The 26,981-nt window shown below is 46.4% G+C and overlaps 1 protein-coding gene across 3 annotated transcripts in view; it reads right to left on the reverse strand.

Annotated features, from left to right (window-relative positions):
• Dixdc1 (DIX domain containing 1) overlaps positions 1-26,981 on the reverse strand; it is a 69,519-nt gene that overhangs the window by 40,045 nt on the left and 2,493 nt on the right. The window contains exons 1-2 of one of the 3 annotated variants that reach the window (XM_032909233.1): positions 18,798-18,993; positions 3,194-3,323 (exon numbers count right to left, since the gene is read on the reverse strand). In XM_032909233.1, the coding sequence (XP_032765124.1) occupies positions 3,194-3,323; positions 18,798-18,857 (190 nt within the window). In that variant the 5' untranslated portion in view covers positions 18,858-18,993. Of the gene's footprint in view, positions 1-3,193; positions 3,324-18,797; positions 18,994-26,981 lie in introns of those variants that run through there. The other 2 variants (XM_032909234.1, XM_032909235.1) reach the window with 2 other exon arrangements.

The following is a 26,981-nucleotide window of genomic DNA, read 5'->3' on the forward strand; positions in this document are numbered from 1 at the left end:
GAGCATGGTATGGGTGAGGAAATAAAAGGTTCTGATTGGCTGTAGGTAAGACATTTGAGCGACGGTGGAGAACAGGCTGCTATGGGCGTGTCTAAACCCAGGGAAGAGCTAAAGGCTAAATACACAAAGCATGAGGTTTTCTCTTCTCTTAGGTATATGTGCGAGTACATGAGGTGTGTCGGGTGTGCACACATAGGTGGGCATGGCTGTGCAGATGGGAGAAGCTGCTGTCCTGCTCTGTCACTATATTCTTCATTCCCTTGAGACAGGTTTTAATGTTTTGTTTACTTGGACTAGGGTGGTAGTCAGCAAGAACAGTGATCCTCCTGTCTCCACCCCTCAAGTGCTGGAGTTATAGGTATACTTGTGACCATGCATGGCTTTTTAAACATGAGTAGTGGGGATTCGAACTCCAAACCTCATGCTTGCACATGAATCACAACTCAGTCCTGTTGAGGTTGTTTCAGGCAGGTTAAAACCGGATCTTGGGAAAATAAAAACAGACGGATTCTGCTTCCAGGTTCATGGTCTACCTCTGGGAGTAACTCTGGCTGCCAGGAGGGAGGATGGGGAACTGTGGCCACAAACATTGACTATCTATCAAGGGAGAGGACATAGAATCACCTAGGAGACGAGTCTCTCCGTTGAGGAACTGTTTATATTAGGTTAGCCTCTCTGGCCATGTCTGGGAGAGGATATCTTAATTAAGTTAATTGAGGTGGAAAGAACCCCCTAAACGGGCGGCACCATCCCCTGGGCTTGGGCCCTGGACACAGGGAGAGGAGAGAATGAGCTGAGCCCAGCATCCATTGTTCTCTCCTCTGGATGTGGCTGCAACTTGACCAGATGCCTCAGAGCCCTGTCACCACTCCTTCCCCATTACACTGGACCTCTCTTCAAGCTGTAAGCCAAAGTAAACCCTTCCGTCTGTGAGCTGCTTTCGTTACAGAGACAATGCAAGCTACACTAATACAGTATTTGTTAAAGAAATACAGGTGGAAGGGCTTTTGGTTTTAATCCTTTGTGCCTAGATTTCCTGCCAGGCCACATGTAACCTGTCTAAATAAAGGAAAAAGAAGATGCTTAAAATGGACTTTGGGTTTTCTTTTTTATTTTATTTTCAGTTATGTACATGTGTGCATGCTTGCGCGTGCGTGCGTGCGTGCGTGTGTGCGTACGTGCGTGCATGCCTGTCTGTATGTATACAAGGGCAGGTGACCTTGGAGTCTAAGAGAGGAGTGACCAGAGGCTGGAGTTACAGAACACTGTAAGTCACCATACTGGGATGGTGGGAGGCAGACTCAGGTCCTCTGCAGACGCAGTGTACACACTCTTAATAGCTGGGCATCTTTCCAGCTAGGAATCTGGAATTAAAACAGAGCTAGGTTTGGACCTCTACCTGGATACTCAAAGTTATGTGAATTCGTGAACTTGCTAAGCCTCATAAACCATCAGTAAATAGTATTGGTTGATCATTCATAATATACAAATTTGAATTCACAAATACTCCAAAATATGAAATATTATTATTATTATTTTATGTACATGGGTGCATGAATGTCTACGCATGCTCAGTGCCGAGGGAGGCCAGAAGAGGGCAGCCAAGTCCCAGCACGGGAGTTAGAAGTGACTGACTCACTATTTTGATTTCCAGAGGACCTCGGGACTCAACCCTGGGCCTCTGAAGAGCAGCCAGAGATCTTCACTGCTCAGCCATCTCCAGCCTAAAAATCTGAGGTGTTTTAAGCATTACATTGTTGCTCAAAAGATTCCTGATTTGGGGGCATTTGGATTTTCCGATGCTTAGGTGTAAATGCTCAACTCATTTTTTTTTTTTAATCCATAATCTGAAGCATTTTTGGTCCAAGAATTTTGAGTGAGGGATATTGTCTGAACTCAAACCCACATCACAAATAAATCAAAATAGCAGACTTGGCTATATTTTTGACACATACTTAAGTTTGTTTATTTATTTATTTATTTCCTTTTGTTTCCTGAAAACAAATAATAATATCTATTATTATTATTATTATTATTATTATTATTATTATTATTATTATTGTGTTATGGCCAAATAAATTCACACAGGTAGAAAACAATCCACCCTAGCAGCTGCAGTTATGACCACTGCATGAGTGCTCAATCATGATCTGTCTCCAAAGAAAGTGTTCACAGATAGGTTGCCTGTTGCAAACCAGCTTCATCCACACCACAGACCTCTGGGGCACCAAGCAACATCAACAGACCAATAAAAATGTTGGAGAACTTATTCTGTGCAGTTGCCTAGGGTTTGTGGAACCATAAAAGCAAATTACAGTGTATCATTCTCTTCAATAGCTCAGTCTATACCACGGCTAATTGCTAGTCAAGTGAGCGAAATCATAGCAAAGCCATGGACAAACATCATGGTTATAATGCTATGGAACTTACGACATCAGCCCCCAGAAGTGAGGAGCAAAGCCCTTCCATGAAAACTGGTGGGGCCAAATGTCATGGAGGTGAGTCCTTTTGCTGGTGACTTTCTCTTTTGGCCTGAATGCTACTCCCTTATGCTACTCCCTTTCCTGTGGTTTTTTTCCCCTGTTCTTGTTCTTGTTCTTGTTCTCTCTCTCTCTCTCTCTCGCTCTCGCTCTGTGTGTGTGTGTGTGTGTGTGTGTGTGTGTATGAGTGCATGTATGTATTTTGCCTGCATGTATATTTGTGCAGAAGAAAGTATTAGTTCCCTTGGGACTGGAGGAGTTCAGATGGTTGTGAGCTGCCATGTGGATGCTGGGAATTGAACCCAGGTCCTCTGCCAGAGCAGCCTGAGCTCAATGGCTGAGCCAACTCTCCAACCCTCCCACTTCTGTTTCATAATTCAGACAACAGTTCTTCAGACACTAACTAATTCTGCTCTGCCATTCCTGCGCCCTAGGACTAAGGCAGCATCTCCTCTATGTACCCCTCTGCTTCCCTCCATCAGAAGGACAGTAATAACGCAGACCTCACTCTCTAGACTTTCCAAATGGACTGGGAACAATGCAGTGCCCGGCACACAGCGTTTACTGGCCCATACGTGAGTTAACCTGGGGCAAGTACTTTAAGTTTTCCGGACTCCATGTATTCTAAAGAAGGAACAACCTGCTTTGAAGGGCGTATGGAGAAGAAAGTCAGTTCTCGTCTACACTAGCACCAGAGTCCAAGGCCAACTGACCAACAATCTCGATGAGATAGGCCAGGATCACTCCATCTCGGAGATCCTGTCGCAGGTCCTGCACAGGCTTCACGGATGGCCTCTTCTTCAGCTGGGCATTCACCCAGGCCACATAGGCCTGTAGCTGTTGCTGGAAAATAAAAGGTGGAGATAAGGGAAAGATGGCATATCAGTCTCATCCCTAGCCTGACGCTGTAATGCAGCTCCAGATGGTGAGGGACAGGACGAGATCTCTATTGGGAAGCAGAGAAAGCTCTCAGGATATCCTATCAGGCCCAGAGCATGCTCTAAAACCCCCAGCTTTAGGTTAACACCCAGGGATAAACTGACCTCTGACTTACTCAATACTGCAGACACAGAGAGACCAACGTTCCCAGGTCGTCGCTCCCACCTCCCGTGCTCTGCTTGCTTATCGAGGCCGAGTCCAGGTCCCCAGTCAGGTTCAGTCACTGCGCCCGTAGCCCACCCCAATTCCTCATGGACTTCATGCAATGGACCGTGACACTCCTACTCATTGATCTTGTGGAACCAGACACAAACCACATCCCGAGCACAGCACTGCCCCCCACAGTTGCTTTCCTTAGGACCACCAAGGTTTGGTCACCCCACACTCAATGCAACATTCACCCTCCCGAGGTCACAACCCTAGGATTGCTACAGAGTTCATTTTGATCTGTGTTTCATATTAACAAAGGATCTGATTGCAGAAGACTGGGGCTGAGAAGGAAAAGGGAACCATAAAGTGAACAGGAGCTCCGGGGACAGAGCGGGGCTTTTCCTTTCCTTCATACAAAGTTGGGACTCTGTATTACCAGGAACCAATGTTCCAGGTTGGGACATCTTAGGGTCGCTTCCTAAGCCTTACACAGTCGTACGCCTTCCATTTTCCATTTGACAGAACTTGTACTCCGCACAGTTAGCCGTTCAAATCTCAAGCACACACAAACGATAGCACAGTCCCGGTTGCTGATGTTTTGTTTCTGTAGTAGCCTAAGATCTTAAAACTAAAAAATGAAGCTCAAGGGCTAATTATATTAAATTATAATTTGGTTAAAATACAGTTGATTTCTAAGTCTCAAGCACTTCCTTGGTAAATGATGCTGCTGGAAATTATCACTGGCTGCTTTCCGGGGCTCACATTAAGTCTTTAGCTTCTCTGCTGGTTTTTGGACATCGCCATTGGGAGACAGCGCTAAGGCGAGCATCCATCAGCTTCTGACACTGGAGGACCTGCAGTGGCCAGCAGGAATTGGGAGGAGGAAGCTAACATTTCCTGAGAACCTGCTATGAACTAACCACCATTTCTGGCGTTGTGTTCTGGTTTTTGTGCAGGGGAATTGAACCTAAGGCCTGCTGTGTGTTAGCCAAGTGATCTACCCTTGAGCACTAGCTACAGTCCTGTTTCTGGTATTCTCATTTGATTACGAACACAGCAGGCCTGTCTGTTTTGCTTTATGAGGTACTTTGTCTGTGCAATAGGAGTAGACCTTGGGGCATCTGTGATTCCTCTATGTCCCTGTCATGCCTCAGCCTGTCCAACCACAGTTCCCCAAGTGCAGGACACTTTCTCACCACCGTACCTCCCTCTGCCTGCCGACTCAAGCACCACTCTTTCAAGAAAACCTTCCCCGACCCTCTCACATACCTTAGACTCAATGAGAACTCTGCGTGTGTCATTCAACTGCTTCACCGATAACTTGAGTGCAAGCCATGGGACAGCAAAGCTCTCATACCTCTACACAAGCATAAGAACCCGGGTTTGGATCCTGAGCACCCACATAAAAAACTGGACACAGTGCGTTGTGCACACTTAAAACCCCAGCACTGGGCGTGAAGACAGGCAAATCACAGGAGCTCACTGGCCACACAGTCTACTAAAACTCCAAGTTCAGTGAAAGAGCTTGTTTGAAAAAATAACAGAGTGACCGGAGAAGGCATCCTATCCCAACATCAGCCTCTGGCCTACACACACACACACACACACACACACACACACACACACACACACACACACCCCTATATACACACACCTATACACACACACACAACACTTGCACACACACACCCCTGCACATACTCTTGCATACACATATCTAAACAAACAACTGAACACATACACCTGTACACACACACCTACACATAACACCTGCACACAAACACCTGCATACACATATCTGTACATACACACAACACCTGCACACACATATTTTCACACATATACATGAATTTGTCCAGAGCACACACACACACCTAGATACACAAACCTGCACACACACACACACCTCTACAAACACACAACATCTGCACATACAGCACTACACACACAAACCCATATATACATACAACACCTGCATATACAACACCTGCACACACATCTGTACATGCACACAACACTTGCGCACACACCCTGAACATACAAATACCAGCACACACACCTGCTCACATACCTGCACGCGCATGCGCACACGCACACACGCACACACGCACACACGCGCGCGCGCGCGCCTGCTGAAAGAGGCAAGCTCTGTAAGGGTTTGCACAGGTGCTGAGACAGCATTAGTCAAGCATGAAGGCCAAGAGATTAAGGAGCAAAGGAGGCAAAGCGTGAACTCAATAGGCCTAAGGTGTGAAATATGATCTCTGCAGGGAGTCACGACAGTTCACAGTGATTTGCCTCTTAAGTACCCAGTGCTCACAAATATTTGCTTCCTGAGAGAAACATTTGCCGCGTTTCATCAGGCCCATAGCTAAGTTACTGCAGAAGCCCATTGTGCAGGGACTTTTCAGTAGGGCAAGGTGATTTCTTCTTAAGTAACCGCAGCCTTGTCCTGGATGCAAAACTGACCAGGAGTTCCTAACTACTTCTCGTGCACATTAACCCCTGCTGGGGTCTTCCAGCAGACAGGGAGCCCCAGCATGGATGATGCAGTCACCACCTTTCCAAGAAGCCTGTTCTGGAGCAAAAGCTATACCAGTTCCCTTAAACACATCTTTCGCTCATGTTTTTCTGATTGATTTAGATGGTCTATCTACGATGAAGACTAAAAACTGGGACTCAGAATAAGGCGAAATAATCCATTCAAGGTTACCCAGATAGTGAAACACGAATACGAGATTCAAATTTAATATCCAGGGCAAAGCTGGAGCTCTTCCCACTCCTAAATTAATGCATCTCTGAGCTGTAAGTGATTCTGGTGAACCCCAAAGGATGCTCTTTAGTTTAAAGCGCCCCTCCCACAGGGGCTTCCCAGGTCCCCTGGGCACTACTCCTCTACACTAAGTGAGTCAGAGTGGTTCAGATCAGCCATAACAGCATCCCGTGGGAATCCACCGGAAAGGCAGTGTCTTGGTGTCTCTCAGCTCTACCAGAACTTGCATTTTAATAGGATCCCCTGATGCCTGTATGCACACCTGAGTGTGACGAACGGCAACTCACACCACAGGTTCTCCTCCAGATGCATGGCGTGGCCAGGATGAGCTGGGATGCAGCTCAGTGCCAGAGTCCTGCAGTTCACAGGGATTCATGCTTCTGGCCTGAGGATGCTCCAGTGTGATGTCTATAAAGGACAGGTGCAGCTCACTCACTCACTTCTCTGGTTTTTATCCCCTCTCTTCTGTTTCCTTCTTCCCTTGTTCCCACCAGACCGCACCTTTAGTTCACACTGATGGGTCATTCAAAACCCATAAGGATAATTGTTTTTAATTTAATAACTTTTCATTGTGAAATAATTTCTGGCTTATGAAAAGGTAAATGTGGGCTGGGGATATGATTTCATGGGCGGTCAGTTTGCCTACCAAGCAGAAGGTTCTGGGTTCAATCCCCAGCACTATATAAAGTGGGTGTGGTTATGACATAATCCCCCTCAGGCAGAAGGATCAGAAGTTTAAAGCCATTAGGTACACAGCATGGTTGAGGCTAGCCTAACTATGACATTCTGTCTTTAAAACAAAAAGGGGTGGGCTGGAGAGATGGCTTAGCGTTTAAGAGCACTGACTGCTCTTCCAGAGGTCCAAGTTCAATTCCCAGCAATGAACTTAGGTTGCTCACAAGTATCTGTAATGGAATCTGATGCCCTCTTCTGGTGTGTCTGAGGACAGCTACAGTGCACTCATATACATAAAATAAACAAATAAATCTTTAGAAAACAAAAAAGGTTAACTATACAAACTGCCCATCTGTACTCTTGCCCAGGTCACCACTAGAGAACCACCACCCAGTGGTCAAAATACAAAACTGCCCCTGACATAATCTGCAGACTTCCTTTGATTTTCTTACTTTTTTTTTAAGGACCCACGTGAGTCCCTGGATCAAACTGAAGCATAGTGCAGCCTCACAGCCCTTTAATTATTTTTTCTGGTTTTCTCATGATGAAATTCAGGTTGTAGGTTCTTGGCAAGAAAATTCTACCTTTTGGAAGGCTTTCTAATTTTTATTTATTTATTTTGAAATAGGGTCTCAAAAGGGTCCCAGGCTAGTCTTGAACTTGTGATATAGCCAAGGATGCTGAACAACTGATCCTCCTGCCTCTACCCCAAAAGGCTGGGATTTCAGGCAGGTGCTACAATGCCTGGTTTTATGTGGCACTCAAGATCAAACCCCAAGCTCCATGCATACAGGCAAACCTACTGACCCATCTACCTACTGACCCATCAAATATCTCCACCAGAGAATGTATGGCAGAGTTCTCACATCCTGACAGACCTAGAAGCAGAGAGAAATGATTTTGGGTGACCTGAGCATTCTTTATACATTAAGAATGTCAGTTCCAGGCTGGAGAGATGGCTCAGAGGTTAAGAGCACTGACTGCTCTTCCAGAGGTCCTGAGTTCAATTCCCAGTAACCACATGGTGGCTCACAACCATCTGTAATGGGATCCGACGCCCTCTTCTGGTGTGTCTGAAGACAGCCACTGTGTGCTCGTATACATAAATAAGTCTTTAAAAAGGAGGCTGTCGGGGTTGGGGATTTAGCTCAGTGGTAGAGCGCTTGCCTAGCAAGCGCAAGGCCCTGGGTTTGGTCCCCAGCTCCGAAAAAGAGAAAAAAAAAAAAAAAGGAGGCTGTCGGCTCCTTGTGGGGGCATCTGTCACAGATTCCTCCCTGCTCGCTCACGGGTTATCACTTCAGTTATGATGGAGTGTTAGGAGGTTTTTGTTTTTAATTCTTGTTAAGCCTCTAAATTGTGAGTCATAGTTAGAAAGCCAAGTTAAGAGATAAAAAGAAAAAAAATCTACCCATTTTCTCTAGACCACGTATGCTTTCATTTTTACTTTTAGATGTTATATTCAGTTGGAGTTTATTCTTATATATGACATGAAATTTAGCTCTAATTTATCCTTTCACAAACAGTTAACCATTTGTACAAACACAGTCCTTCTTCAGTCCAGTGATTTGAGATGCCACTCTGTCACATTCTACACAACCCTCAAGTTCTCTATTTCTGGGCTTTCTGTTCTTTACTTGGCTACACCTACCCATGCATCAGCAGCAAAATGTGCTATTCAGAGAGTCTATTTATTAAGAGGCAAAGCCTCACTATGTGGCCCAGAGCTAGGGGGAGGAGGGAAGGCCTCCAATTCACTAGGTAGCCATGGGTGACCACAACCAATTTAGACCATGACCCTCACAAGGGTGGTGAGGGTTGAGCCCTGGGCCTCACACATGCCAGGCAAGCATCTGCCAACTGAACCGTCTCCCCATCCCCATGCAATCTATGTTAATACTGTCGAGGGCCAATGCTCTCTCCTTGAAATTTTTCTTGCTGTTTTCCTAACTATTCTTGTCTACTTATTTCTCCATTGAAACTTCTGGTACAACTTCCTAAAAATGACCACTGGGTTTTATGTCTTAAAACATGTTCATACAGGGGTCTACCAACTCTTTTGTGATTTCTTCCTCATTTCGATGGTTCCTTTTTCCATTGGTTTCTGATTTTATATATCGTTGCTTTCTCCCCCTTTCTTCTTGATCATGGTAGTGAATGGTCTGTCTTTGAAATTATTATCTTTACTAAAATGCATCCATTGCTGAGGAAGGCAATGAGCGGACTGAATGAAGAAGATGGGATCCTAAACAGAAGCATCACCAGGGAGGGGAGGACACACTCCAGAAACAAACCAAAGGCATGCCAGGAAGCAGCGCGGAGGGAAAGGAAGGCCCAGACAGCGATGCCTGAGGACTGGCTGGAGGGCAGCGCCATCGCAGGCAATGGTGACACAGAGAATGAGCATCGGGCAAAGCAAACAGTTAAGAGGATGGAGGGCACGAGGAGAGGAGAGGCCAACGGGACACAAGTGTGAAGTTCAATAAAATGAGTAGTGGAAACTGGGTTTGAGCACAGGGTCGGGGTTCAAGATGCCAGGCGTAGAGCCAGTGTGCGAGCACTCACCTGTAAACCACCACACTCAGAAGACTCTAAGTGCTGTGTGTTTAAGGCTAGCCTGGGCTACACGGTGAACTTGAGGACAGCCTGGGCGACAGAGTTGAGTCCCTCCCTCTCTCTAAAAGAAGAAAGGTTCGTTGTTGCTGCTGTGGCTGCTGTTGTGGTGGTGGTGGGGTAAGGTCCAGATGTGGTTCTGATGAAGTGCTGTGGAGATGTTGGCTGAAGCAGAAGGGCACTAAAGGAACTGGGAATCCAGATCGCCATTAGGATGGAGCCCGAAGTCCTCCCAAGGGAGGAGGAGACATTAAGATGCTGGGGCTATTTTGTATCATGCCCGGATTCATATAAAAAAAATGGATAATCAAGCCTTGGGTTAAGTCAGTGATTTTTAAAAAATTAATACCTGGCATTTGGGATGTCTACTACAAATCACGCTGGTGTAAGTAAGCCAAGTGGACTCTAAGCAGCGCGCTTAAGCTGCACAGATGCGTGGGGCAATTCTTACCCCTGGTGAAGCGTCAGACGGCCCTTCTCCAGCTCTCAGCTCCACCGTTCCATCTAACGTGGCAGAGCTCAGCATCTACACTGGGGGGTCCAGACCCCCTGAGGCCTGAGATACCCACACTTCTCACTTCAAGGGCAGGGAAGACTTTGTTTCTTTGCTACCAAGCACCTGCTGCAGGCTCTTAAAAACCCTAAAGAACAAAGTCATATTTTGAGGCCAGCACAGCACCCACTTCCCCACCAAGATGCTTATCTTAGAAGGGGCTGTGGTGCGAGCCCAGCACTGCTTGGCTTAGCTTGGTTTTTATGCCAGGTCAGGCCCCTCCGCCCACAGCAGAGGGAACACTGTGTGCTTTCTTCAAGAGGCTGTCATTCTGCAAGTCCTGCAGTTGCTTTATTTTCTTCTCCCCCTCCCTTTTGTTTTTTTGTTTTGTTTTGTTTTGTTGTTGTTGTACTATAGCATTTAGTAAATTGTAATTTATAGCCAATCTAGTGGTGGTGCATGCCTTTAATCCCAGCATGTGGGAGGCAGAGGCAAGCTTTTCGTGTGTGTGGGTGTTTTGCCTACGTGTGTCTCTGTGCACCACCTGAGGGTCTGGTGCCTGCAGAAGCCAGAAGGAGGTGTTGGGTCCCCTGGAACTGAGTTACAGATGGTTGTGAGCCATCTTGTGGGTGCTGGGAATCAAACCTGAGTCCTTTGGAAGAGCAGCCAGAGCCCTTAACCATGAGCTGTCTCTCCAGCCCCAGATTTTTTTTTAAAGTAGGTCTTCTCTGGTTAGAACCCAGATGTGGGGTTCAGAGCGTAAACCACACTCTCTTTTTCTTTCTCCCCAAACCTCCCCTCCAATTTACCTTCCTCACTCTTGTACTTGGCTCCTTGGAAAACTAAAAAGATTCATTTTAAGTGTGTGTGTGTGTGTGTGTGTGTGTGTGTGTGTGTGTGTAAGAGGGGGGGGGAAGAGAGACACAGTGAGACAAAGACACTGAGAGATAGAGAGAAGAAGTGTCCACCAAGTCCAAAAGAGGGCATCTGATCTCCTGGAGCTGGGCGTGTTGGCACAAGTGTGTATTCCCAGAGGTGCTAAAATGAGATGGACCAGGTACGTCCCTGAAGTTCCCTGGCCAGCGAGGCTAGGCCACTTAGCACATCCCAGACTAGTAAGGGAAGTTATTTTAAAAAGGTGGAATGCACCTGAGGAATGACACCCGAAGTTATCCAGTAACCTGCACACATACATGAAGGTGCACACACACATACACACACACACATTCACTTGCACCCACACTAATACACACAACTTAAGTGTTGTGCCAAGCAGGCTGTCCATTTACTAGTGAAAAGCCGTGGTAGAAGGAACAAAGGCACCATGGAGAGGGGCCACAGCTCAGGAGCCTGGCAACCAAAACCTGAGCTTTTGCTTTTCTCTAAGTCTGAAACACTGCTGTGGCCCTGCCCTCTCTAAGGTTTAATTTTTCAGATTTTCCTAGGAGTGTGTGAGTCAGTGAAATCCACTTCCTAGCTCTTCTTGTCCACACTGGGGTTATGGCATTTGCAGCCAGAGTTTTAACAAAGAAAAGAAAGGCAAGACTGGCAGTTGGTACATCTTGAGTCCACAACAGGACAGAGCCTGGCGGGGTTGGGGATTTAGCCCAGTGGTAGAGCGCTTGCCTAGCGAGCGCAAGGCCCTGGATTCGGTCCCCAGCTCCGGAAAAAAAAAAGAAAAAAAGGACAGAGCCTGGCTTTCTCTTGAGTTTCTCTCTTTAACTTGCTCAGGGGAAACTGTAAAGATGTCAGTATCCAGGGCTGGAGACACAGCTCACAGCCTAAGACGCTCGCTGCTCTTACAGAGGACCCTGGCTTGGTTTCCAGCTCCTAGGTGTCGGCTCACAGCAGCTAGAGCTCCAGTTCCAGGATCTGATGCCCACTTCTAGTCTCCACAGGTACCAGGCACTTATGGCATATATTATATTTTATATATTACCTACTACATGTTATATACTATATATGCAGACAAAACATTCATATACGAAAAAACAAATGATTTTTTTTTTAGAAGATGTCTGTGTATGGATAATTCCAGAAAGAGAGAGTTTTGATGCTAGCTCTGAGTCAGGCCTCAGAGGAAGGAGAAACAGAGGCAGCAGCAGTCTCTGCTAAGCACAGTTTGAGTCTCCCAAGGCCCATCAATTCCAGTCTCTCTCAGCTTCCTCCAAGATACTCCATGTACCTTATCATCTGAGTCCAAACTCTCAGTGTAGACAGTCCTATTCACACCTTCATCTGGACAGGGACCCTTGACCTTGGAAGCCATCTTGCTGCCAAATGTAACTCTCCTTCTGTTTTCCTTTAGGATCCGCCCTTCCTCCTACACAACTTCATACAGTCTGCCTCCGCCCTCAAGGCCTCAGAGCAAAGCCTGTTTCTACGGAGGATTGGTTTGGTTGGAGCTGCCAAGCAGGGAGTAATTTCCACCAGGGACCCTCATGGGTCCCAGTGTTCCTAGTGTACAAACCTCAGGACGGGCTGGGCCTGTGACTCCCTGCTGGCCACCTGGAGAGCCACAAGCTAGAGACAGTGCAGAAGGAGCTGAATGGCGGCCAGAGGAAATTAGTTTAACAGTGACGTCAACTCCCTGTTTAGAACTCAGACCCCAGCAGCAGAAGTTAGAAAGACAGCCACATGAAGTTCCTCAAACACAAAGCCTAGGTTAGGTTATAACGGGACTAAATTCAGTACAGAGAAGAAAAAAACCCTGCAATACTGTACTTCTTTTCTTTTATTTATTTAGGTGGATTTTTGTTTTGTTTTGTTTTTGAGAGACGGTTTCTCTGTGTAGCCCTGGCTGTCCTAGGAACTCACTCTGTAGACCAGGCTGGTTTTGAACTCAGAGATCCACCTGCCTCTCCCTTCCTAGTACTGGGACTAAAGGTGTGAGCACCACCATCCAGTTCTTTTCTATTAATTCTTTTGGTTCTTTGCTGAGCCTATGTTCTTCGTTCATTGTACTTGATGGCCAGTTGGGTCAAAATAAAAATACCATTAAAATTTCTTCTTCCTCACATGGGCAAGGCCATTCACAGCAATCCCCAGCTTTGTGACCCAAGGATCATATAGAAAAAGAAGAACTAAAGTTTTTCAGAATGATACCATTTCATAAACTTATCCTAATATTTCCATCAATTAGAAGCTCCATAAACAGTCTCCGTTCCTTCACGAATACATGTTATGAGGTTAGTGCTCAATAAATGCATGAGAATGAATCAATTCACCTATTCACAATCAATCAATCTGTAGTCTAAGGGTGTCTCTAGTTTAGAAACAGAACCTCTGGCCCACCCTGAGCGCTTTGGTACTGGACTCACCCCCTTAGCAAATGTGGCTGATGAAGGCTATGAGTATGACCACTTTAATGGGGATTAACGTAGGGGCTAACACAGAAATGCCTTCAGAAAAGCATGAGTCTGAGCCCTTGGTCTCCACAGCCCAGACGAGGCCCAGCTCCGGCTCCCGCTCCACAGATGAAGTATTGCTAGCCCTCAAACTCTCTAAACTGCCAGGGAGGCGGGGGGAGGTGGCACCTGGCACACTGTGCCCTATCCTGGCTCCACAGCTGGGTCTGCCCATCACAGGGCACCAGGAACACCAGGCTCCCTGATAGCTTTCAGCCAGGGAGCATCTGTTGAGCTGGCATTGGCACCAGTGGGGAACAAAGCCAGTGAGCTGGGGTGGGTGGGGGTGAGGAAGTCAGGCTGGGAGGCGGGGGCTTTGTTACAGTAAATACTTAACTGGCATTTAATTTCTGCAGCAAAGCGCTGAGGGATTCACTGTGGAAATGGATGGAAGCTTCTTTTTGGCCCAATACTGCAATGCTCCTCCACAGAAAGCAGGGGGAACTGAAGAGAGATGCTCCCGGCAGCTACTCTGCCTGTCAGTTCTCCTCCTTACTAGGTATCCCCTCTACAGGGAGAGCCTAGACAAAGGCTCACACTTTGTTTCTCAGGGACTACCAAGCAGATGAACTCCCTGCCCCCACGCTTCCTTTTAAAAAACAAAACATTTTGTTTGTTTGTTTGTTTGTTTGAGAGGAACTGTGCGTGGGCGGCTGTACACCTGTCATGGTGCATGTGTAGAGATCAGAGGACAATTTACAGGGCTCAGTTCTCCCCTTCCACCATGTAGGTTTTAGATAGGTAGGTCAGGTCTTCAGGCTTGGTAGCAAATGCCTCTCTCTACTGACTGATCCATCTCACTGCCCTTGCTCTCCCCACCCCCTATTTTTTTCAAACAAGGACTCAAGTGGACCAAGCAACCCTCTGCCCCGACCTGCTGAGTAGCTGGCACTGAAGCACCATGCTACGGAGGAAGTCACACATGCGAGCCGGAGGGTGGGTTTTCAATATATCCCTTTCCTACTTGGAGAAAAGCTGGTCGGCTCACATGGTCGGACAACCGGCTTCCTCCTGACCGAGCTTTTTGTAAGTCCTTCCCTTGGCGTCTGGCCTCTTAGCCATCCACATCCTAACTAGGCAGAAGCTCGCTCTCTCCCACAAGAAGGCTGTCTGTTACCACAGAGTTCCCAAGTATGACGCCTTCTTCATCTCCATCGGCCGGTGAGGTCCATTAGGGCACAGACTCTCTTATTTGGCTTCTATTCCCAGAGCCTGGCACAGTGCCTGGTAAACACAGTAATTCAGTGAGCGTCTGGTGAGTGATCGCCTGCACGCGTACATCGGCCAAGCACCGGGAGGAAAATCTGGCCTCAGTGTACACAAAGGTGGATAAACATTGCTTCTTTTCATGGTTTTATTAATTAGAAAGTATCTATACAATCTCCCATAAACATTGCTCCTTTGTGACATTTATGACCTTAAGCATCCTACTGGGGCTTTTCCAGTAGGTTCTGTCTCTCCCAATAAAATTTTCAGTGGCTGTGTACATTTCCCTCATCCAATGAATGAATAAACAAACGCTGGTTCGCCAAATCATATTATAATCGCAAGTCTATTAAAAATCTCCCAACTCAAACACCAAAGTTTTGAATAAGAAGTTTAGCCCCCAGGAAAAACACTGGCAGAAATTCATATTGTCGACGGCCAATCGGCTTGGACTAGGTGTCGTGGAGCGTGCCTGCAGCTCCAGCACTGGGGAGACAGAGATAGGAGGCTCAGGAATTCAAGGCCAGCCTGGGATACACAAGACCCTGTGTCAAAACAGCAGGGCTAGGAGATGGGTAAGTCGGTGACGTGCTTGCTATTTAAGCATGAAGGCCTGGGTTTAGATGCCCGGCACCTGCATACAAAGCCAGGCACAGTAGCATGCACCTGCAACCTAGCACTGGGGAGGCAGAGACAAGTGGGCTTTCCAGAGCTCGCTGGCCAGACAGGCTAGCTCAGTCAGTGAGCTCCATACTGTCTCAAAAAACAAGGCAGAGATCAACTGAAGAACACGCCTGACATTTAGGGCTGTATACACGCGCGCGCGCGCACACACACACACACGCACAGAGAGAGAGAGAGAGAGAGAGAGAGAGAGAGAGAGAGAGAGAGAGAGAGAGAGAGAGAGCTTTGAGGCATAAGCAGAATGGAGAAGTAAAGAATTATAGAAAACCCATCATAGTCAAAGTCAGTTTTCCAACGACAATAGCCAAACTCTATGGATAACTCACAGTGAAATAACCATATCACCATCGTAGCCAAGGTGAGTTTCCAACAACAGCAGCCAGAATCTATGGATAACTCACAGTGGACATTAACCATGTCAGTACAAGAGACTGCTTTAGCATCACCAGCACGAGTCAATTCCGTGACTTCTTGGCCAGGCACGCCAAGGCCAGCTCTCATCAGATGGGACTCTGCGTGTGTGTGTGTGTGTGTGTGTGTGTGTGTGTGTGTGTGTGTGTGTGTGTGTGACTGAAGGAGATTCTGTCACACACGGTTATATTTAGGCACATATGGAATGAGAAGAGACCAGCAGTAAATAGAGGGAAGCCTTGATTCAAAGGGCAGGGCTTCTCTCTGCTGCTGCTGCTGCTGCTGCTGCTGGCTTTCCTTATAATTAACCAATTAGGGCCGGATCCCTGCTTCCTGTGGGAGTTTTCTCTGCCGTGGAGAATGAGGTTGCAGCCCTAACCACACAGAACTATAATAAGCCATCTGGGTGATGAAGGATAGCTTCAGATACACTTAGATTATTCCCCGAGAGGTGGCTGAATACATGTGTGGTATTCTTAGCCTCAGTACAAAGACTTTCTCAGAGGGATTAAGTGTTTGCTGACATTATATTTTAAGTGCCCAGTTATAGTCTTATCACATGACTCTAACAAAAGAGATTGACTATTACTGTGTCTACTAAGAAACCTTGAGTCTGGAAGATCAAACGAGGCCCCTACCAACCATGCCAAGTACTTCCCTCAGACTGCTATTCAGTAGGATGTGATATTATGCTACTCAGATTATGTGATGGTATACATGTGGGGAATGGAGACAATTTACTCTGCATGTGGATCTATATTAACTAAGGGACCATTCAAGTTTAACCTATTAATGGTATTTATATTATTTAGAGGCATAAAATCAAGAGTGCTATTTTCGTTTTCAGAGATCAAATCTACTACGGAAAAAATGTTCACTAATTTGCAGAGAGAGCAATTTATGGGATGGGTAGACAATTCCAATATCACAGAGGCAGAGACACATTGCTGAGTTATTCTGAATGGAAGAACTGATTATAAAGTTGTCTGAGTGTTGCTTTAGGAAGACTCCATTACCACCACAGGGGGGAAATACCTTCCGCTCTCCTTTCTCCATGTTTTGGAAGAACTGAATGTTAGGCAGTATTTGTGTACAGAGACAGGGAAATGACAGCCAGGTCACTTTGTTCTTACGTGAGTCTTAGGAGGAAGACTTAGAGATGGAGAAGCAGCAGGAAACACAGATGGGGACTTGGCTCTGTGCCAGCTGCCTTCTATTCAGAAGGTAGGTTCTCACACCAGAGAGCTAGGCCACTGTGGAAAAGGGGAAGAGGCCAGGAGAGGACCAACAGAGGTTTTACCACAACTGGTGAATGAGTAGGATTGACACAGAGAAGGAGCAGAGAAGGCCCAGGGGCAGAGAGTGAGGGAAGATGACTGAGAATCCTGGAGACGCTAAAAGAGGTGTGCTTCCTGGCTTTTCTGTGCTCACTTCTGTGTCTGTAGCTCTTTGTTAGCGATTCCCTTACATGTGTTCAGTCAAGAGTGATGGGGGATGAGGAGGCCTGCTGGGCAGGCAGGATACAAGCTCTGCCCTTTAATGAAGGTTGTGACACCCCTCAGCTAAAGGAAAATTCCAGCACAGTTGGTCACACTGGCAGAACATTTCCATTACACGTTTTTTTTCTGTGTGTGTCAGGAGTAAGGCTGGGGCACAGGGGCCAGAACTGGGGAAGGTTCTAAGGCAGGTCAGAATGTAGGACTTCTTAATTAGAAACAGGGATCAAGGGGGTGGGGAGCCTGTCGTGCAGCTGTAGAAAAAAAAAAAGCCTACATGGAAATTCATGAGAATGGTTGGTTGCCTCTAGGGGAAAGGTTGGGAAGGGGGTGAGAGCCAGTAATGGCACAAAGGCTCATCCATCTTGCCTGTAATGTTAACATTTAAGACAAGAATGGGTTTAGGATGTACCTCAGTGATATGGCCCCTAGTCATGTATGCAAGGCCCTAGTTTCAGTCCCCCAGATACAGGGGTGTTTATATTATCTAACTAAAAAAAAAAAAAAAAAGATTCTAAAACACAAGGGCTGTCTTAAAGGGTGGAGGAGTGGGGTAGTGGTAGAGCACTTGCGTAGCATGCCCAAGGACCCCACCACAAAAAAAAAAAAAAAAAAAAAATCTGAAATTTAAGAAATCCAAAGAGAAGGAAGAGGTGAACCGAGGGAAAAGGCAGGAAGCCATGACCATAGCGTATGCCTTTGAGGCTGCTGGACTAAGGCAACCAAAAGGTTGAATGAGGAGCAAACAAGAACAGCCTGGGTCACAAAAGAAGCAAATGGAAGAGGTAACCGAATTCTGAGAGAAACTATAGTAGAGAAAATGGAGCCTGCCTGGGTCAATCCTGGCCCACCTTTCCTGTCAGATTGCAGCTCTCCACTGCAGTTCTCACAGAAGGAATAACATATTAGCTCCTGAAACTGGGCCTGTGGCCCAGGTTGGTCCTCTTTGCCAACCTTGTCCTCCTCATTGGTGGAGAAATCTAACGTGCAGGATTTAGGAGATTCGCACGTGGAAAGGGCTCCTCGTGTAGACCACCCACAGTCTCCTGCCCTCTTTCAAACTTTCTACCAATGCCACGCCACCGCACCCCTCCCGTGACTCATCCGCTTAGCGCCTGAAATAGAGCTCTGCTGCTTCTGTTCAGGGCTTCCCCCCAGGATGTCCCTGGAGAGTCCCCGAGAGACGTGGGGACCACCTTTCTTGCAAGGAGATGCCTTCTGAGTCCGTGGTCCTGACTGCCCTTCCCACCTCAGGAAGGTAAACCTCCAGTTCAGGGGAGGCCCACCGCCCTTCTGATGTCCTCGGGTTCGTGCATCTGCACCACGCCTACCACCTTGGCTGTACAACCCCAGCTCTTCAACTGGGCTGCCCGGAGGATGCCCCTCCTCGCCCCCCAGGATTCCCTTCGGGAGATTAGGCGGGAGGCGCGGGGTGACCAAGAGCTTGGGGGGTGGGAGGAGCTGGGCAGTTACCTCATTGAAGCCCTCTTGCAAGACGTCCAGTAAGTTCCCGCGGGTCAAGCAGGCTAGCATTGTTCCTGCCGCGGGGCTTCCCGGGTGGGGTCGCGCCGCCGCCTCCTCCCTCTGCACACAAAGGCGATCGGCTCAGCTCCCTGGGAGCTCTCCGGAGTCCCGCATGCCACTTACTGGAAACCTAGACCCGAGCCAAACTAGCGGCTTGCACTGGGCATGCTCGCGCGCGGGCCGCAGCCGAAGGGGCCCGGCGCTGTGCTGGTTCCTATAGAAACAGCAGGGCGCGCGCTGAGCAGACAGGCGATAGGCGCTCGCAGGCAGCCCCGGCCGCCAGGGAGTGCGGGGAAGCGGTGGGCGCGCACGCAGGCTCCGCACTGGGGTTCGTGGCGAGCACTCACACATGCGTGAGCACACACACACCCGCGCTGACACAAGCGGGTTTGCCAGTCTAACCATATGCTTGCAATCACTACACTGCAGGTTTGGAGGCGGGCGTCCCCGTGCGCGTGCTCGCATATACACGCACGTCACACACACACACGCGCACACACACACACACACACACACACACACGCACACACACACGTATTCACTCTGCTCACTTAAGGTTGCAAGCACCTCATCACAAGATGGGTGGGAAAAGGAGTGAGTCACAGGATTACCCCACCCCATCCCTTACTCCATTCTCCAGACTAACAGCATCCTTTTTTCCACACTGGGCTTGAGAGTGAGACAACCAAGCAACCTTTTTCCACGCGGTACTGGAGAACGAAGCAATTTAAATAAGAGGAAATAGAAAGACAAGAAATAACAAAGGGAGTCAGAGGAGAGAGGCTGGGGGGGGCTCTTTAAGTATTAGAATATAAGTAACTGAAGAGCGCTAAACAAATCATACCATCGTAACAAAACGTCCAACACACACCAAGGATGACGAAGGCATTACCACCTGCATCTCTTCTATCTTCTTTACAAAATAACTGCTAAGCGGTAAGGGTGGGCAGGATGACTCTGGATAAAGGCTTTTGTAAAAGCTTGACACCTAAGTTCAATCCAGGAGCCTTGTAAAGGTGGAAAGCGAGAACACGATCCACTTGGGTATAGGCACACATCATTCACAGGAGCGTGCGCATGAACACACACACACACACACACACAAATTAATTGATTTTAATAATAAAATAATTGCTGAGACTCAACATGGTGGTATACACCTCTGATTCATCAGAAGTCATCCCTGCTGCATAGCCAGTTTCTGGCCAGCCTAGGTTACACACATTCCTTTTGAAAATAATACACACACATATACAAACACACAGAGACATAAGACTAACACTCTAGAGGTTCTGAGTCCAAAGCTACCCCCGTCTATGTAGCAAGTTCCAGGGCAGCCGCAGATACATAGTGAGACCTGGTCTCAAACAAAAAGGAAACCATACTTTGTAAGTGATCTTTAAAATAAGGTTCCAAAAACGCCCTGGTACACTGACAGGTAAAAGCATCCCCGGGTGTAACAGGACCTCTCTTTTGTGACCTGGCTGAGGCCACAGCTTTGATGCTTAGTTTTAAGAACACTAGGCATATTTGGAGTAACTGATCTTAAAAAGAAAGGAAGAAAGAAAGAAAGTCCATTTGACATTGCACTTGTGATCCTAGATAAATGGGGAGAAATTACAGTGTTAAGACCCAGAGGAAGGCAGAGCCTTGTCCAAGGACACAGCTGGTCGGGGACATGAAATTCAATAATCAAAGAATTACAAAGCATTTTCTAGCCACCCTGGATCCTCCTCAAACTGCATTAGGACCTCAGCAAGAGAAGTCATATCTAACCCAATGACCTCCTCCTCAGGTCACTAGAGAATAAGAAAACCCTAACTTGGAGCAGCCTGACTGGACATCGAAAGCTACCACACACAGTTCTGGGGAGAACGTGCCTTTGACCACAAGAAGCCGGAAGCAGAGTCAACCTGCCCCGAGCAGTGTGCTCGGCTGGTTTAATCTGTGGGATCCACTCTGGCTGAAGCTGGAAGAAAGCAGTAACACCAAGTGAGACTCATCCTGAAGGCTCTGTGAGTCAGAAGACCTCTCTGTCCTCCATCATCAAGCTGGGGTGGTTCATCAAGACTCGTCACTGTTCCTTCAGTTCAAGGCAAAATGCCACCAGGAAACTCACCAACCTATGTTTAAGACGATGGGCCCTTTATGAGCAGAAGCATAAGACTTGCCATTGAATAAAACCGCACGTGTCACATCCACGTACCTAATGATGCCAAACCAAAGCATTGAGAGAGAGAGAGAGACAGACAGAGAGAGAGAGAGAGAGAGAGAGAGAGAGAGAGAGAGAGAGAGAGAGAGACCTGCAGGCAGGCATCAGAGGGAGACCTTCTTAAAAACCAGTCTTCGGTGAGAACAATGCTGAGTGCTTTGAAGGGAAGACTTACTAAGCAACCAGTTTGCTTATCATTTTGGTCTTTTGAGGTATGGCCTCCGGTAACCCTGGCTGGTCTCCAGCTCACTAAGGTCAGCCAAAGATGACCCTGAACTCCAAATCCTCTTGTCTCTGTCTCTCAAGTGTTGGGATTACAGGCATGTGCTACCACACCTAGATATAACTGACTAAAAAAAAAAGTCTGTGCCTTGTGTGTGAAGGTCCCCATTGGAGATCAGACACCAGAAGAGGGTGTTGAGTACCCTGGGGTACAGGATGCTAAGAGCATCCCAATATGGGTGATGTGAACCAAATTCAGGTCCTCTGGAAGAGTGAAGAGTGCTCTTAACCACTGCGCCATCTCTCCAGTCCCCATACTGGATTTCAAATCTCCAAAATAGAGATCTCATTTGGCCCGCTACCTTATTTCACACAAGGAAGAGCCAACACCAGGAGCGGTGCTAATGGTCACTCAGTAAATCGATACAGGGAAACCATATCGGGGCTGAAATATAGTTTGAGGCGACATCTCAATAGTCTGTAGGATAGTGGAACAAAATATTTTTAAATTATATCACCTATATTTAAATGAATTAAATGAGATGGCGTCAACATCTTAGTTGCCTAATTGCCTTAGCTAGATTTCAAGCATTCAGTAGCCCTACCTGGCTAGAAGCCACTGTCTTGGACAACATATAGAATATGGAATATTTTCAGGAATTGTACAACTTTGTTTTTGCCATATGCCTCAAATAAGTCCCTTGTCGAGCACCATGATGCCCTCTAGTAGGTTATTGCAAAAGAAGGGTTATTGCAAAAGACCCAAGCCCAGGCCTCCAAGGGCTTTATTTAGATCTCAGCCTCATGCTGTTGCAATGTCAATAAAGAGCTGGGACAGCAAGTGGGTTAGATTGGAAGTGGGTTAGCACAGTGACTGGGGCGATAATCAATACAATGTAGTGCCCATACATGGGATAGCCACAAAGCACTCTGGGAGCTGCAACCCCTTCCTTCCACTGCAGCAAGCCTGGGTGAAGGCAAAGACTGACTGCAGCAAACTGCTTCCCACAGGTTCCAGCTTCCTTTTGATTCTCTGTCTATTGGACCTCGTAGTCCTGCATCATCTTAGCAGCAATGGCAGGTACTTCTTCCACAGACTAAAAGCCAGTCAAATCTCTAACGGAACAGCAAAATTGATCTCATTTCACTATGCTCCAACTTCCATATGAAGCATTAAAATGTACATGTTTGATGGTCACAATTACAATGAATAGCTGCTGTTTATATGTGAAGAGAGGTTAGGGAATAAAAATTTTTGCTCCTTACCTAATTACTAAGTGGTGAAGTCAGGAACTGAACCTATGGCTACAGGCAAGGGCTCTGGCACTGAGCTCAGTCCAGCAAAGTACTTTTACCTGATGCCTGCCGCATAGAAGGTACTAGCCTACTGTTCCTAGATGAATGAATGCACCAGTGGGAGAAACATTAGAACATGCATTCAATCCATCTATTAATAAATGTAATAACATGTTTGCGTAATTAAGACATTAAGCCTTAAACAAAGCTGTCACTTTGGTGAAAACACTGCCTGTGACTAAACTAAAAAGTGTGAGTTTCACACCTATGAAAAATTTAACATAGCCATTACAGCTGTCACTCATGATGAAAAGACCAAGAACTAAAACTAACAATGCAACTATCATTGCAGGACCCCTGAAATAATTTCTTAATCTTCCTTTTGTTTCCTCATAACATCTGGGTTCTTTTAGGGCCACATGCTTATACCTTCATTCCACATTTACAGTCAGAGACAGCAACACAGACACACAGACAGGCTTGTACCCAACAGCCAAGATGGCAAACACACCCTAGCTTCTAAACTGTGCATTTATGTATGTGTGCGTGTGTTTACTCATTACAGTGCAGGGGCTGAACCCAGGGCCTCGTGCATGCTAGGTAAATCCTCCACTGGGGTACACCTCATGGTTAAACTGCTCTTTTGTCTCCAGAGTCTTCCCCTTGCCAGGCTATGTTCCTCATAACCATTCTCAAACAATAGATTCATCTTGCTACCCCAGGGCCTATTGTCATTACATACTTCCTTTCTGTAGCACATCAAAATAGAAATTCTTTGTGTCTGGCTCGGAAGGCCTCCCCTGGGATAGCTTCTATTCAGGCTGGAAGGCTCCCAGTTTTCCAAGGCTCATTTTCACCTCTGAGTTTTCACACTGACTCTCAGCCTTAAGTGCCCCACATTCTACTCTCCTGCTCCCCGTATCATTAGCATGAGTCCTCCAACCTTTGTTCTCTCTGAGAAACTTCTTTGACCACACTTTTTGTTTGTTTGTTTGTTTTGTTGTTTTGGTTTTGGGTGTGTGTGTGTGTGTGTGTGTGTGTGTGTGTGTGTGTGGTGTGTTACCTTTTGCCTCTTTTCCTCTCCCCTTTATTCTTTCAGTGTTGAAAATGAGCCATAGCTTTGTGCGTGTTAGCTGAGCACGCCACCACTGCCCTCTGTGACCTCTTGTAACCACTCTTGATTATAGTCTGTCTTACTCATCTCCACATAACCACGGCTTGTTCCTGCTCCTCCTTCACGTGCCTGCTCAAATATTCCTTAGGCCCTGGTCTATTTTCAATGACAATACCCCGTCCCCCCCCATACCTACACGCCTAGGTGTCTCTGCCTGATTTATTTTTATTTCTCCCAACAGCCTTCGCCATCACTGTGGATAGTCCATATTCACTTGTCCCTTTCCTTGTGGGGGGAGTGGGTGGGTACATGTGTATGTGCGTAGGCACTCATGTGCTTGTGTATTCACACAAGTAGAGGCCAGAGGTCAGGTACCTTGTTTTTTGATAAGGGCTTTCACTGGTACTCAGGACTCAGCAATTGGGCAGAGCTCCTGGATACTCCTTTTCGTTGCCTCTTGGGGCTGTGATTATAAGAGGACACTACTACATTGGCATCCCTACAGGACTTCTGGGATTGAATTTAGTTCCCTGTGCTTGCAGACGAGACGTTTTACTGAGATATCCCCCCAGACCTCTTTTTCTTTTTGTTCCCTCAAGGATAACATCAAACTGGCTATCCTCCTGCCTCAGCCTCCCAGGTGCTGCAATTGAAGGCATCCACTGCCACATCTCGATTACTGTTCACTTATTGTTAACTTCTTGCTCTTAACTAAGTAAACTTGTGCAGGACTTTGGTGTGTTTTGTTTAATCCAGAAGTAAGAAGACTTCTCGTCTGGCACACCGCAGATGCTAAATACAAATCTGGATAAATTCTGTAATACTTTTCTTTTGAAAACGAGAGGGACGGTGAGACTGGGTGGGTACCTTGAGGGTTTAAAGCACTGGTTACTCTTGCAGAAGACCTAGGTTAGGTCCCCAGCACTCACACGGCGACTCACAACCATCCATAGCTCCAGCTCCAGTCCAGTCCAGAACTCAGCATTAGATGAAAGGGACAGAGAGCACAGGGTGGATCTGACAGCCAGAAATGGGCGAAAGGAAAAACAGTGGTGAGAGACTACGGTAGAATGTTGCCAAAGTAACTACAAGACGGCAGGGTTCAATATAAATCATGGCAGAACAGATTCGCCAAATGATTCAGAAAGGCTGTCTACATTTTTTTTTTTTCCTAAATCGCGTGTCAGGTTGTCTGCCAAACATCCAGTTGACAATTGGACCGAGACAGCGACATCTGGTGGATGTTTGTGGAAATGGCTCAAGTCTCTCAACTAGGAGGATGCTCAACTAATGCTCCCCGGCTTCTGCAAGGCCCATCACCACCAGCCTCACCATTACTAATTACGCTGGTAAAACCCAGTCTTTCGTTAGGGCTCAGGGTCCTCCCATCTTGGAATCCTTATTCTGATGATCAGCAGCCCTTTGAAGGATGTACACAAAATCTGAAACCACCATTCTTCCTTATTCTGTAAAATGCTCAGGCCTGGATAAATGAAACCAACTTGCTTTGTATTCAAACAACAAGAACCACTTTTGCGTTGGAAAGTAATCCCAAATGTGCTCTTCCTTCAAATGCATGGCTATGAGCACTAGGCTTTCTTTTCAATCCCACTGACCATCAGTGTGGTAGGAACTAGACACGAATGGTTCCCGAGTGTATTGCCACACTGATCCTTCTAGAGTTATGTTTAATCTTTTTCCTGTGGAGAGGGGTTCTGTAGCCTGAAAATGTTCCCTTTTTTATTCTGTTTGAAACTCTAACTACTCTGGAGAGATGGCTCAAAGGTTAAGAATGCTGCCATGGCAGAGAATCAAGAGTTCCATTCGATTTCCAACCCCCACTCTGATACGCACACACACACACACAAGCAAAATATTAAAAATAAACTCCTTCATTAAAAGACTATCAAATAATTCTATTATAATGTTATTTAATATGTAAGTTATATTATTATATATAATAAAGTATTGTTTTAAGGGAAAAATAAAATGCCAATCTATAATTAAAAAATAAAGTTCTTATCTTTTTTCAAACACTGTTAAAATTCATTTATTTATGTGAGTACACTGTTGCTCTCTTAGGACACACCAGAAGAGGGCATCAGATCCCATTACAGATGGTCAGTAAACCACTATGTTGTTGGTGGGAATTGAACTCAGAACCTCTGGAAGAGCAGTCAGTGCTCCTAACCACTGAGCCATCTCTCCAGTCCTCAAATAGTCTTAAGTTGACATATTTTCTTCTTTAAATATATTTGTTCACTATGTGTGTTCCTGGTCCCATAGAGATTCAGAAAAGAACATCAGATCCCTTAGAACTGGACTTAAAGGCTGCTGTGAATGCTGGGAATCAAACCTAGGTCTTTTGCAAAAGTAGCCAGTGCTCTTAACTGCTGAGCCATCTCTCCAGCCCCTGGGTTGCACACTTTCAAAGTGATTGGTAGAGAGATTAAAAAATCCAATGAAAAGGGACTGATCAACAGGATGATTATAGCAAATCTGGCCATGGTAGTGCATACTTGTAATCCCAGGTCTTCAAAGGCTGAGGCAGGAAATTTGCCTCACTGTGAGTTACATGGTGATTTTAATGCCAGACTAGGCATAACAAAACTCTGCCTCAAAAGGCCAACCAAGCAGGGGCTGGAGAGATGGTCCAGCAGTTAAGAACCCTGGCTGATCTTCCAGAGGACCCAGGGTTGACTAGTAACACCTATATGCCAGCTCTCATCTGTCTGTAACTTCAGTTCCAAATGATTGAACAACCTCTTCTAGCCTCTGTCAGCACCAAGAATGTGGTGCACAGATATATATAGAGTCAAAACACCCATAAACAAAAAATAATAAAACTAAAAGACAAATATACACATCACAAAGTTAACAATATCAAAGTTTGGGGCTGGAGAGATAACAGCATTTAAGAGCACTGACTGCTCTTCCAGAGGTCCTGAGTTTAAATCCCAGCAACCACATGGTGGCTTACAACCATCTGTAATGAGATTTGGCGCCCTCTTCTGGTGTGTCTGAAGACAACTACAGTGTACTCATAAAGAAATAATCCTTTAAAAAAAAACAATACCAAAGTTTGCATACAATAGGGTCTCATGGAAAACATTTGCATAAATGAAAAGACTAGGATATTGACTAGAATATTCACAGTTTGCTTCTGGGTGGGAGACTTATGAGTTATGATTTTTTGTGGGTTTTTTTTTTTTTTGAGATAGGTTTTCTCTGTGTAATTCTGGCTGTTCTTGAACTCACTCTGTAGCCCAGGCTGGCCTCAAGCTCAGAG

The sequence above is a fragment of the Rattus rattus genome, chromosome 8 (genome assembly GCF_011064425.1).
Source record: "Rattus rattus isolate New Zealand chromosome 8, Rrattus_CSIRO_v1, whole genome shotgun sequence".
NCBI lineage: Eukaryota > Metazoa > Chordata > Mammalia > Rodentia > Muridae > Rattus > Rattus rattus.